At 42.8% G+C, this 14,283-nt stretch overlaps 1 protein-coding gene across 2 annotated transcripts in view; it reads left to right on the forward strand.

Annotated features, from left to right (window-relative positions):
- The window catches only part of LOC147029387 (glycerol-3-phosphate dehydrogenase [NAD(+)], cytoplasmic-like), a 54,288-nt gene extending 42,967 nt beyond the window's left edge, over nt 1–11,321 (forward strand). For both annotated transcript variants that reach the window (XM_085872415.1, XM_085872416.1), the window contains exons 7-8: nt 3,292–3,398; nt 10,248–11,321. In XM_085872415.1, coding sequence (XP_085728541.1) covers nt 3,292–3,398; nt 10,248–10,344 — 204 coding nt within the window. In that variant the 3' untranslated portion in view covers nt 10,345–11,321. The remainder of the gene's footprint in view (nt 1–3,291; nt 3,399–10,247) is intronic.
- Nucleotides 11,322–14,283: the final 2,962 nt, after the last annotated feature.

The raw sequence follows: 14,283 nt of genomic DNA on the forward strand, positions 1-14,283 counted from the left end.
TGGCTCGAAACAGAACCCTTTGTTCTCATCTCCCTGTCAAGGCTGGAGTACCCCAAGGCAGTGTTCTCGGCCCCATCTTATTCCTAATCTTCATCAATGATCTCACTGACTCTCTGGAAATGCCTCTTTATCTCTTTTCCATGACATCTCTCATCCTTCTGACAGACAGACAGCAGCCTCTTCAATCTCCTCAGACCTTGACAAAATCACAAACTGGTCAAACACATGGAATATGCCATTCAATCCTGAGAACTCTCTGTCTCTGTCTGTCTACTTCCATCTACTTTCTCAGCAACCCTCTCGTAGAGGTTCCGTCACGAAAACTTTTGGGTCTCACACTCAGCCATGATCTCTGTTGGGCAAGCCACATTTCAAAATTGGCCTCCAAAGCTTGATGCTGACTGAGCATCCTCCGTCATGCAAAGTTCTTCCTTGGCACAACTGACCTCCTGTTCACCTATAAGGCTTCATCCACAGCTCAATGGAGGACTGCTCTCCCTCTGTGCTGGCTCCCCTGTCTCACATCTTGCTCAGCTTCACGACTTGCAAACTAAGGCTTTCAACGTCACTAGAATCTCTCCCGATGAAGCTGAGTCTAGGGGCATATAATATTACTTCGCCATCGCCGGCAGGTTGGTGGTCTCTGTCTTCTTCCATCTCATTTCTATTTCTGCACCCTCTGCCCTCTCCATGATTTGGCCCTCCTCCCTCAAGTATCTGTGGGACACACACGGTCCACCAGCAACCCCCTCCTCATGAAACTGTCTAAATCCAGAACCACTGCTCACCTCCACTCATTTATTCCTCTTTTTTTCCCCACCTGTGGAACCATCTTCCATGTCCTCTTTAATCTCATTCTTTCTGCCAGGTCTTCAAGACAGCTGTTCACTACCATCACAAGTCACCCCCCCCCCATCCAAAATCATGATATTTTCTACACCCATTAAACCACACTCCACCCCCCTCCACTCACCCTCCCAAAATTTTTGCTTGTGTATCTATATTGTCCCCCTGTGCTTTCTCCCTTACCCCTCATTGTCACCAGCAAACCTTGGTTGTCAATCTCCATCTATTTTCTCCCTCCACCCTGCTGTTGGTGTTTTCCCCTTTCACCTGCTGTTCCCTTTGTTATGTTTCTTGATTTGTTCCGTCATAGCTCTTCTACATGCCCAGAGCATGGAGAGGACAAAAAGAGTTGTTGTAAAATTGTGCGCTGTCTCGACCAATCCAATTTTCAGCTCGCACTCTCCCAGCGGAGGAACATGGATATCGAAACAAAATGGCAGCACCCAAAGCGCCTGAGCTCCCTTTATCAAAAACAAAATCGGTTTAGTTCATCTTTACATGCAGAAACTAGAGGGGGAGCACTCGGTAGAGTGCAAAACCTCCGCCGCCAATACTGCTGGGTCACTTACATGAACCTGATATCCTATTCGTTGTCGGTCAAAACGGATCAGACTCTACTGAACCACGATTGAATAAACTAAACGAGATTGACGCGCATGTAGAAATGCCCAAAAAAAAAAATCGAAATTTTTTTGAAAAAAAAAGTTGCAAAATTTTTTTTTTTCCTCTGACAAATTTTTTGGGGGGGTTGGAAATCACTTAAAACATGTAGAAATGCAAAAAAAAAAAATTTCAAATATTTTTCAAATAAAATCGAAATTTTTTTGAAAAAAAGTTGCAAAATTTTCTGTTTTTTTTTTTCTCTAACAAATGTATTTTTTTTTGCTTGGAAATCACTTAAAACATGTAGATATGCAAAAACAAAAATTCAAATATTTTTTCAAAATGGCCGCCATAGCGGCCATATTGGACTTTGGACCAAGTCCAAAATCTAATGGCATGATCCTTGGACCATACCTAATCCCCCCACCAAGTTTCGTCGAAATCCGTTGAGTTTTTCCATAATACTGTTCACAAACAAACAAACAGACGGGTGAAAACAGTAACCTCCGTCCATCTTTGATGGCGGAGGTTAAATATACATTTTGTAAAGTTCCCACTTCCTGGTTGTTCGACCTCTTTTCATTCTTCACAATACATGAGGTTCTGATATTTTTTGGGTTACTTAACAGGCTGCCAGAAGCTCCACGTTTTGGCTTAAAAAGGAAGGGGTTAACCTTCCCATGTCCTTTTTCTTAAGACTGCACATGGTATAAAGTGTTCTATGAACTCTCTAGTTACCCCAAGCACGTGAAGCAAATAGCAGGGTTAAGCAATTGATTCACTTCTGTCTGTCCGTGTCTGTCTACAAGTATCAGTTTATGATTGAGGAACAACTTATTTAACATGAATGTTACAAGTTTGCCATTTAACTTCACTTTGGCTCTGAATTCGTCCCGATCGTGCATGCGCACAGAGGAATGAGATAATATTTTTACGTTGCCTGCCCGGCAGGCAAACAAAAATGAAAATCATTCAAAACGGGAAACGTACTGTTTTTAATGACGTCATAAAGGACACGTACAACAGGCATGAATAACTAATGTAACGTGTTGGATAAGGTGATGTAATAAACTCTGTTAACAGCGGTAAATTCTCGAGTTAATCAATTTGTACGACTTTCGTAATCTTTATTTTATTTAAAGTGAATTGTGTGCTTGAACACGACAACACAAATCGCCTTCTTGTCACTTCCAAACCCCTTCTGTTTGGCAGCACTTGGACATGTTAAGTCAGGTGGTGTAGAAGACTGCTTCAACAACACTTAACTTCTGGATATATATATATATATATTTTTTTTTTTAAACGATCTTTAAAATCATTATTTATTGAAATTGATCTATATACTAGAACACACTGCTCATGGTATTGTGTTTCATGAACTCTCTAGTTTTATTTGTATTCATTTTTGAATTTGATCTATCTATCTCTGTTTAGCACTGCAAATGGCAGCTGAGAGTCTCATTTGTATCGGTTGCTTTTAAATCAGATGTGAAAGGTAAATTGCTCAGATTGAATGTGTTTCTACTTTTTGGCTACAATCCATTGTGATTGATTGTTGCGATTTGCTATTTATTTGTGAGACGTTGCCTTAAAAACACAGTTGGAAAGATTGTGAGAAGTAAACTGTTTTGTGAGTATTATATTTTTCATCGATCATATATTCAGTTTTGCATCTCAGTTATGACACCCAGTTATAACCAAGTAAAGCTTTGTTACAACCACAAGTAATATATAGTTATAACTTGTTTGGCCATGTTTCTACCAAGTGTTTGTATTTTTTTTTAAATTAAAAATAAATCACATCTGCTCAATCCAATCAACTTCGGTGTTTTCTCTCCGCAGAAAATTGAGGAACTAGAGCAGGAAATGCTGAATGGGCAGAAGTTGCAGGGACCCCAGTCTTCTGCCGAGGTTCATCGTATCCTCAAGCGCAAGCAGCTGGTGGAAAAGTGAGTGTTGTCCACAAGGCAGGAACTTCTGAAGTGACACCATTTAATGCTGAGATAGAGTTTAATACTGAGTTTTGGAGAGGTCTACATTCTGGATTTCATTTACCACAATAATTTTTTTTTTTAGTGTTGAGTGAATCAATGGTAGGAAAAGCTACAAACTGCCCTGATGTAGAGAAAGCAACAAATTGGTGTTTAGACCGAATTGTAAAAAAATAAAAATGTGCCCAGGACGACGACAGAAATGGTTTACTCTAATTTGGATACCTAACAGTTTAAATCCACTCCACCACATAACTACTGCAAATCGTGTACTTATGATTCTGCTCCGAGAAATACACCTTTGCGATGAAAGTAAACAAACATACCTGGCTTGAAATTGCTAGCCTTTGCAGGCAGCCCAGCACCACGGTCCTGCAACTTACATCAAGTCTTCTGTCTTCGACCGCACAGTAATTGCAATGTCAACCTCTGACTCTGATCTGCAATGGCATGTCATCAAAATACAGGGTCACTGCACCAGCAATATGGAGAAGCCACCATGAGTACTCCTCTGACCTAATGGCCTCCCCACTGCACCATCCCCTGTTCTTTATATCGGTGATTTAAATTGCCAACATCGGGATTGGGGGTACAAATACACCACAGCATACGGTGACGTACTTTATAACTCGGTGTCCCAGTCCACTCTTCATTTTGATCATCGTGAACCAGCAACTTTCCACTGAAGCTGCTAGAACACCAATCCAAGCCCTGATCTAATGTGGTGGCATGGCGACAGCATTCCAATATCGACGAGCCTGGTTTTAGATCGCTTTCCACACTCCCACCGCAGCCCTGTCCTCATTGAGGGAGCCCTTTTATTGGCCCCAACACCCTTCCTTGTAGTAAGAGAGGGAATTTCTACAAGACAGACTGGGCTGGCTGCAGAGAAATGACAGATGACAATGCGCCACACTTCCTCCCCAAACTCCTTCAACATTGAGGAAGCATATTTTTATTTTTGTGATGGGATCAGTGTAGCCTCTAAGTCCTTAATTCACAAGTTCACAAGTTGGATGAGGTTCACAAGTCACGATGGCGAAAAGCTGTTGAAAGCATCAATTTTACCCACTCAAGCCACAAAGTCTGGCAGCCAATCAATCACCTAACTGGGAGAATAGCAAAACGACAACCCTCCCTTGTTACTCCAGATTGAATTGCTTGTGTGCTCGTTAACAGTGGCAAATATCCGCAGCTGGATAAAGCTTTCTCCCGCAATGTCAGGTCCAAACTTCAGGAGATTAGGCACTCACCATCTGTTGATCTTGGTCTCACCAAAGAAGTTTCACCATTTGATCTTGAGACTGCAATTGATAAACTCAAGTGTGGTATGGCTCTAGGCCCAGACAACAGTCATGCTGAATAGCTCATCCATCCAGGCTCTCTTCTTCCACACTGGTTGAGGACCTTCATGTCACACTGCCCAGCAATAGCTCGAGCCGCACTGGTCTGGAAGAGAGCTAATGTTCAAGCTATCCCCAAGCCCAACAAGCCAAAAAATGTCATCAATAAGATCATCTTTCGGGTGCTGATGAATGGAACTACCCAGCTGGACCAGGACCTTAAAGAATGGTGTCCCCCAAAAGTCTGTTCTTGCTCCAGCACTTTTCAACCTCGATACAGCTGACGTGCCACGAGGCTCCGTCGGTATTGATTTTTTCCGATATTGATGGGCTCACACTGGTATATACTGGAAAGAAAAAGATATTAAATAAATTAAAATTTCACGCAGGTTCCAAAAATACGTAATTGTCCATTACATATTCATATATGATGTACACATCATTGACACGGGTAATTTTTCAAAGTACAGTACTGTATGACCACATGTGGCTTTTTTCCACATGATGATAACAGTTATTTTACTTTCAATTTCAACTTGTATTGAAAATTATTTCCTTTTAAAGCGAGATCAGTATTGGTAATCGGCACACACAGGCTTTCTAAAGCACACCCGATTCATATAAAATAACCAACTGGCAATTTCTTTCAAAACAGCAATGAGGGCAAAGAAAAACACGATTGCTTGTATGGTGCTGAGGGTTAAAAATTAAAACCCACTGTTCCTCTTTCCATCTTGATGTCATACGTTCCACTGTTCCAGTTGTAGCCGAGTGCGTCAAAGCTTTTAAATCATATACGGTATTTAAAGATTGTAAACACCTTTCTTCGATTTGGTGGTGATGTACTGATATTTTTTTATCGGTTTTTTTTCTTTTCTTGGTATACTGGTACATTCAGAATTTCAATACCGGTATATCGATATATCGCCTGACCCTACTTGCTACACACTTAAAGTATGAAACTGCCCTATACAGATGCACAGATGCCAACCCTCCCGATTTCATCGGGAGGCTTCCGAAAATTCACCCAAACTCCCGCCCTTACGATCACTATCCTTATCCTCCCGAAATTTTGATATTTTTGCACTGTTCACTAATCAGAATGTACTAGTATGAGAATTGAATGAAAAGCATCGTCTGCTACGTATAGCATGTGGTAACTCCATAACGTTCGCTGCTACCAAATTGTACGTAAAAAATTGCAAATTCAAATGAGGAGCAGCGAAACATTGGGTCTGGATCTCGCTTATGCGATCATGCACTGAGATTTAGTGCATGCGGTATGTATGCACAGTGTATATGCATGCGATACGCTCACTGCATGCAGCTGGGCCCCGTACCAGCCCGGCGGTCGCGACCACCGTGCGGTGTTTAACAGCCGCTAGAGTTCTACGAGTCGCGCTGCAGCTGTGGAACATCGACTTCGAAGTTACCGATGCTTCAAGCCCTCGATGTTGATTACGAAATGGCAGAAAAGAAGCTTACGAAGACCAAGAAATGGTCTCAGAAGTACAAGACCGAATACAGTCTCCAATACCCGTGTATTCGAAAGTCTGAAAGAGGAATTCATCATGCGTATTGTACAGTATGCAGCGTTGATATTTCAGTTGAGCACGGAGGTCGCGATGATATTCGGAAGCACGTTGGAAGCAAACGGCACACAGACATTGCAAAGGAGAGATCTTCGAGCACGAGTACCGGTACACTTCTGAATTATTTCACCAAACAAGGGACAAGCGAGGAAGAGGATGTTACCCGAGCGGAACTTCTCTTTAGTGGATTTATTGTGGAACATAACTTGCCCATATCAGTCTCAGATCATGCTGGACCTCTATTTCAAAAGATGTTTCCAGATTCAAAAGTTGCTTCAAAGTATGGATGTGCATGCAAGAACAAAAACTTCAGCAATAATTGGTGAGTTGTCAAATGTTACTGCTTCATCTATTGCTGATATTGCTAGACTAGCTCCATTTAGCCTAGCTACAGACGGTAGCAATGACAGTGGTGAGGCCCAGCTATATCCTGTCCTGATTTCGTACTATGACAACAGTGCTGGGATTGTGAAGCAAGGTTTTCTAAGTTTGCCTGCGTGCAAACAAGATTCCACTGGAGAAAACATTTTCAAACTGCTTGATCATGAGTTCAGTGACAGGAAAATTCCGTGGGGAAATTGTGTTTCCTTTTGTGCTGATAATGCCTCTGTCATGGTGGGCAAGCACAAAGGAGTCGCTGCTTATATCCACAAACAAAATCCAGAGTGCTACATCATGGGATGCCCTTGCCATATGATGCACAATACGGCCAAGAAGGCGGCTCAGGCCTTACCCATTGAATTAGATGACTTTCTCATCGATATTTACTACTACTTGGACAAAAGTAGTAAACGCGTCAAAGGAGTGAAAGCACTGCAAGAACTCTGTGATGCCCCGACACACAAGATTCTGAAGCATGTCGCAACAAGGTGGCTGTCCCTTGGTCAGTGCTGAGACAGGCTGATTGAACAGTGGGAGCCACTTCGCCTCTTCTTCAAAGAAGAAGTACGAAGAAAAATGCAACCAACTGTAGCCAAGACTCTAACAACGAGCAAGAAGGACGGCACTGTATCTACTGCCAGTACTGGCACTGCAGGATCAAGCACTAGTGGAGCAGCATTCACCACTACCACTGCAGTATCTGCTGCGAAGAAGACAGCAGGGACAGAACCAAAACCAATGCTGAGAGCAGGTAGCATCACCGGCCCTTCATCACGTTCTTCTACAAAGCAGATCCCTTCAGAGTCGAGAAAGACTGTGATAGTCTCATCTACAGGCAAAGAAGGACCCAAGTTAAGTTCTGCTTTTGCCAAATCACTTGATAGAAGCTCAGCAAAACCTTCGAATCAGAGGTCTTCTTCCTTGGCTGCACCTACCTCAAGCTCTCTCCTCAAACGTAAAATTGGATCTGGTACTACGAGTCTGACCTCTTCTGCTGGCAGTAAACGCAAGTGTGATCGCCCTGCGGCAAAGTGTACTACGAGTTCTACAACTAAAAGCGCATCTTCCTCAAACACTGTGCAGGAATCTAGAGAAAAACGTGTCAACAGGATGTTCTTGTCTCCACAAACAAAACTCTATTGTTTCTTCCTTCGATATGCTAACAAGCTTTTTGAGAAGGGGAATCTTCTGCTCCAAAGAGACGAACCCTGTATTCATCTCCTCCACGGAGAATTGAATGGTCTTCTGAAAGATATCTTCGTACGGTTTTTGAAACCATTGGTGTCATCGGTTGCTCTGGTAAATGTACCCTTCTCTGACAGAAATCATCAGAAGAATGATGAGGACCTCATGATTGGGAACGATGCCAAACTGTATATAAGGGAACAAAGGAGTCTCAAGAAATCCACCTTCACTCTGAGTGAGTCAGACATCCAAGGTTTCTTCAGTGCAGTTCGCTCATATTATGTGAAAGCCTGCAATTACATCTTCAAAACCTGGCCGCTAGATGATGAATTAGCCAAGCATGCTCAGGTGCTGGATGTTAAGCTACACCAAGAAGTGGGGTTTGACTGTGTGGAGTTTTTCATCAAGAAATTCCCCTGTCTGTTCAGTGGCGGTGATAGTGACATAGACAGTCTTGAGAGTGAATTCGCTCACGACCAGGCAGACGCCTCCATAGCTACAATTGCTACTGAGACAGTGAGAGTGGATGAGCAGTGGCATCGGATTTCACAGCTCACAGATCCCTGCACTGGTGCCAAGAAGTATCCTAATTTGAGCAAAGTGATGAAGGGAATCTTGGTCATTCCTCATTCGAACGCATCATGTGAGCGGGCACTGTCTTGTACGGAAGAATCATACTGAATTTCGTCCCAATTTGAGTGTCAAAACCCTGGAAGCTCTCTTAATTGAAAAACTAGCTCATAGCACCCCTTGCTACCAGAGAGAATACAGCAAAGACATAATCAGAAGGGCTAAAAGAGCCACACAGCTGTCACTCAGCAAAGCTGCCATGGAAAAAGCAAGCAGCAGTAGTACCAGCCAGTAAGGTAAGAAAAATATTGCTTCTTTTGTGATTTTTGTTAATCTTTGATTGTCCCCTAACTTACTAATATTAACATACATGTAACATTAAAAAGTGCACAATTTTCCCCTTTTTTTGTTCAAAAAGTGGGAATTCTTAACATGTTAAATGCTCCAAAATAGGGCTCAGAAGGCACTAGAGAGCGTCTAGAACCCCAGAGCTTCCAGGGCCCTAAGGCGGGCCCTGGACCCCGCCGCAAGGGTCGAGCGCTCCGCGCTCGAGATGTGCGCTTTGCGCACATTATTTGGTGTCGGTTGCAAATCCTCCCTAATTCTGATTTCCAAAAGTTGGCATCTCTGCAGATGACGTAGCCATTCTAAAGACGTGTGACACTTTTCAGGGTGTAGAGCAGGCCTTGTCATGTGATATTTACACAATGCACACCTATTACCATCAATGACGACTCCGTCTTAATGTGCAGAAGGCCACCTGCTCAGCTTTTCACCTGAGCAACAAGGACGCCAATAGACAACTCCAAGTTCGATTGAATGGTACTCATAATTCCTTTTACCAACACACCGACCTACCTTGGTGTTAAGTTGGACAGGGCCCTTACTTACTGCAAGCATGCTGAGCATGTGGCTGGAAAAATGGCAGAAAGGGTCAACCTGCTAAGGAAACTAGCAGGCCATGACTGGGGAGCAAATCTCACAACCCTACACTCCACCACACTTGCATAGGTGCATGCTCCAGCAGAGTACTGTGTTGCTTCTTGGGGTGGAAGAGTGCACACAAGGAAAGTGGATGTCCAGCTCAATTCTGCCTGAAGAGACATCAGTGGCTGCATCAGTTCATCAACTCTGAAGTTCATCCTCTCTACAACAAAATGCATGAACTACTACAACAAGATCCACTCTTAGCTGTCTAGCTTGGGTTCAAATCCCAACCCATCTATAAAATGTCATCACTGTGTTTCACAAATGTGTGCGCCGTCCCCCATGGACATTAAACTAGGCTTGATGGATGTCTGCCAGCATTCGATTGTGGATGTTAAGTATTCCACGTTGTCCTTCACGAAGAGCTGGCGAGCCATCACTGGCACCTTAAACAAATTCCTGCCCAAACTGCTGGGAAGGCAATGGCAAATGACTTGGTAGGGCCCTTGCCAAGAAACTACTTCGGTGGCACCGGCACACTCTTTCCATGTACATCATTATTTTAGGGTTGATTAGGTGACAACAAGCTGATTAGATTTGGGTTATGGCCTGCATGCACATCCAGCCTATCAGTGGGATACAAAATGTAAAATTCAGCCTGGTGCAGGTATGCACTCCACAGTTTCGTTCGTGTTTTTATATGTGCAACAAAAAAAAATCTCTGAGTTTCAATTGTTTTTTTTTAATTCATTTTACCATTTGCTCATCCTTTTTATTCCCAATACCACCCAAATTCCCTCCCCATGCAGATTCCCACTGTTCACGGCGATCTACGAGATCTGTTTCGAGGGCAAATCCGTGGGGGATTTTGTCTTGTGCTTGCAAAACCATCCAGAGCACATGTGAGCCCTCAACCTCATCTCGTGGGCAGGTTTATCACGTGCTGCATCCTTCGTCGATCCATGGGTTTCTTCCGGCCAGAGCCCTTGATCACTTCAGCTCGACCGATGTTCTTCCCCACGTGAATGAAATGGTTTCAAAACTTTTTCTTAAAGCAACATTCACCCGAGAAATCGTAATCTTTTTCAAGAGCATCTTCAACGATATTGTTTTTGCCTTTGTGATGTGAAGTTTGTCGATGTGTGATGCCATTTATGAATGACCTATCCATGTTCATGTTGATTCATATTTGTGATTGCTCGGTTGGAATGATAGATTTATATTTGCACAAATAGGTGGAATTTTCTGCATTACTACTTTTATCTCAAATATCTTCTTTCTTTTCTTTTCTTTTTTTGATGTCGTGCTTAATCACTAATCAGTCAAGTTATTTTGTATGTTTTGTGTCGGTTTTTCCACATTTTCTCTGATGGTAAGATCCCAATATTTGGCCTTTAAATTTACAATGTTGATTTATCCTTCCTGTTGTGTATTCGTGTTCTTTAAATTTGTGTAAATGTACACTGATTAATGTTGCCTCGCCTGTGACGTGATGTGATCTCCTCTGACCGTTACATCACCATTTGACGTTTTTTGCTGGACTTTCTGAATGTGATTTGAGATGAGCCACAGTTTGTTCGAATGAGCGTTTTCCATTTGTCGTTTTTCTTTAACACCAAGTTTTGCTGTTTTTGGGACCACCAGCTATTTGCACAATGTTGTGTAAACTAACAAAGAATATTCTGTTCAACCTGTTAGCCAAACTCAGGTTTGAAAGTTTGTCTAGTTTCTCATTGCAGCCGCACGTTACTCGCAACATGCACAATGTAATTGTTTGTATTCAACCAGTTCCATAATGTGAATGTATTCTGCATTCTTGTACAAGCTCAACTGTTGTACTGTATGAAGACAATTGGTAATAAAATTCGATTTTTTTTTCTGCAGATAGTTGTCATTGAAGCACAATAGCCATTATTGATCTGCATATATGTTCATATTGTTTGTCAGTCTTTCATTGTGAAAAAGCCCTTATATACTTATTACCGCCACCACTGAAGGTGGAAGGTTGTTTTCACCTCTGTCTGTTTGTGTGCAGGATATCTCAAAAAGTTGTGCATGGATTTGGATGAAATTTAGAGGGCAGGTTGGGTGTGCAACAAGGACAAATTGATTCGATTTTGGTGAAGATCCGAATCTGGGTACGATGAAAAAAAATTCAGTGATTCCTCACCATTGATAAATCGGGCTAAACCGATATATGGCACGATATCGCAAAAAGTTATGGACGGATTCGGATGAAACTTAGTGGAAAGATCGAGTGTGTGATAAGTGATAAGGACGAATTGATTTAATCTTGTGAAGATCTGAATCCGGATATGAGAATATTTCAATTTTTAAAATGATTCTTCACCATTGAGAGATGGTGCCAAAAACGATAGACAGCATATTTACCTCCACCACTTAAGGCGAAGGAGGTTATGTTTTCATCTCTGGGTGTTACTTGCAAAATCGAAGATTTTTCAAGTATATTGGTTGGTCAATTTTGTTATTCTGTCTGTCTGTTTGTCACCTGCGGGTCACAATTTTAAACCGATCTTCATGAAACTTCACCGCATGGAAGAGTTTGTCATGAGGAAGAAGCAGATTGTTTTTGAGGTCAAAAGGTCAACATAGTCCCAAGGTCAACAACTAAGGCAGTATTTCTAAAATCCTCAATTTTCATCCGATTGACTCTTTGAAGAGGATATATATTTCAGGTCATTGAATTCAACCACCAATTATTTTGTTGGTCCACATTGGCGAAAAGGTCAACATCGGCCGTAATTCTAAAATCCTCAATTTTCATCTGATTCACTTGAAATTTGAAGAGGACATATTGTTGTTGATTCGGCGGCACTTAACAGCACCGCCGTCTCAGGGGTTATAACGCCAGCTAGTTTGGCACAGGTCTTGGGTCACGCGCCTAAGATCACGATACCAAAGTACCCCTGTGCCTTGCCAGTTGGGGATATACACCCCGGCTACAGACTGGGTTTGATCAGAGACCGAGCGAAGTCTGCCGCAGTCCGTAGCCAGTTTGGTTTTAAATTCAAATCGAGTGATTGTTCTTCAGCGCGACACGAATAAATTCAGGGCGGCAACTTTCATATGAATCAGCCAGATTTAATGGGGAAACATCGGGAACCACGACACAAGCAAAGCATTCGTGAACGTTATCATTCATCTATAACCCGCTCTTATCTAGTGAGCTACGGATACGGGTTTCGCAGGGGCCCCAGTAAAATAAGCCTTAGGCCTGGACAACATTCATACAAGACACGGAGTACTTGGTGGTGACTCATGGACGAGAGGAAAAGTGTCGAAGGCACGAATGCGGCTCGTGACAAGCTGATGTCGCCAGATTTGAGCGCCCAGCTCGAGCATGCAGCGTGGCAAAATGGCAGCGACATACTCCTATCGGCACAGCCCACCCACGCAGCGTTGGTGCGTCCAGCCCCTTTGAGGTCGACGGCACAAGAGAGTGAGATCTATGGTGTGTTCCAGTTGGTTCTTCACAAGGTCCAGTATACAAATCCAGGCCTGGCCTGTACACCAGATTAGGCCAAATCTGAGTGTTGGACTCTGCAAGTGGATCGATGGGATGAAAAGACGTGGTCGAGCTGTGCAGGGAGTAAGGACAGCCAGAGGCCCCGCGGTTGGATTCAGGATGAATCTGGGGATGACCTGCATGCTGGATCCATGGCCAAGGAGGAACAGCTCGTCAAGTCACTCCTCATAAAGCCGATCACAGACAGGAAAAGCAGTTCCTCTTGCCTTTCGGGGCGGACTTTTCGGACCACCTCCGGGGACCCGTGATTGGTCCATCGTTCGAGTTTGCAGCAGCTCTCCACCAATGGGTTGCTGGCACGTCTTGTTGACTGACTCTGTCAGGGTGCTGGGTGGGGGTTAGTTAGGAGGGGGGAAGGAAAGAGAAGGTGCCTCTCGGTACAGCACCACTGTGTGAACACTGGACTGCATGCTACACCTCCCGACACACATGTAACGTCCGATGACCAAACAACCTGACGAAACATGCATTTAAAGGGGGATCTGGGCTAATCCTATATTTAATAACCCACGAAGGGCCCATTTCTGCAATAATATATTTCAGGTCACTGATTTCAACCACCAATTATTTTTGAGGTCAACATAGACCACAAGGTCAACATTGGCCGAATTTATAAAATTGTCACTTTTCATCCGATTGACTTTTAATTTGAAGAGGATATATATTTCAGGTCAATGAATACAACAAGCCAATTATTTTTGAGGTCGACATCGGTCAAAAGGTCAACATCGGCCGAATTGATAAAATTGTCAATTTTCATCCGATTCACTTTAGATTTGAAGAGTTTTTGCATATTTCGACATTGAATTCAACCAGCAATTATTTTTGAGGTCAAACTTGTTTTATAGATTTTGCAAGTATTGTGCTCTGCATGACGTCTTCTTGTTTGTTTATGTGCAGGATATCTCAAAAACTTTGGACGGATCTGGATGAAATTTGGCAGACAGGTTCGGTGTGTGACAAGGACGAACTGATTAGATTTTGGTGAAGATCCAGATCGGAATTCCACTACTAGAATTTTTAAAGTGATTCTTCAGCATTGAGAGATCGGGCCAAAAACGATATATAGCACGATATCTCAAAAAGTTGTGGACGGAATCAGACGAAACTTGGTGTACATGTTGGGTGTCTGACAAGGACGAATTGATTGAATTTTGGTGACGATCAAGATCTGGATTCAGATCTGATAATTTTAAAAGTAATTCTTAACCATTGAGAGATCGGGCTAAACTAATATACAGCATGATATCTCAAAAAGTTATTGACGAATTCGGACGAAACTTTGTGGACATGTTGGG

The sequence above is a fragment of the Eptatretus burgeri genome, chromosome 3 (genome assembly GCF_056783735.1).
Source record: "Eptatretus burgeri isolate ZD-2024b chromosome 3, Ebu_testis_v1, whole genome shotgun sequence".
In the NCBI taxonomy this organism is placed as follows: Eukaryota; Metazoa; Chordata; class Myxini; order Myxiniformes; family Myxinidae; genus Eptatretus; species Eptatretus burgeri.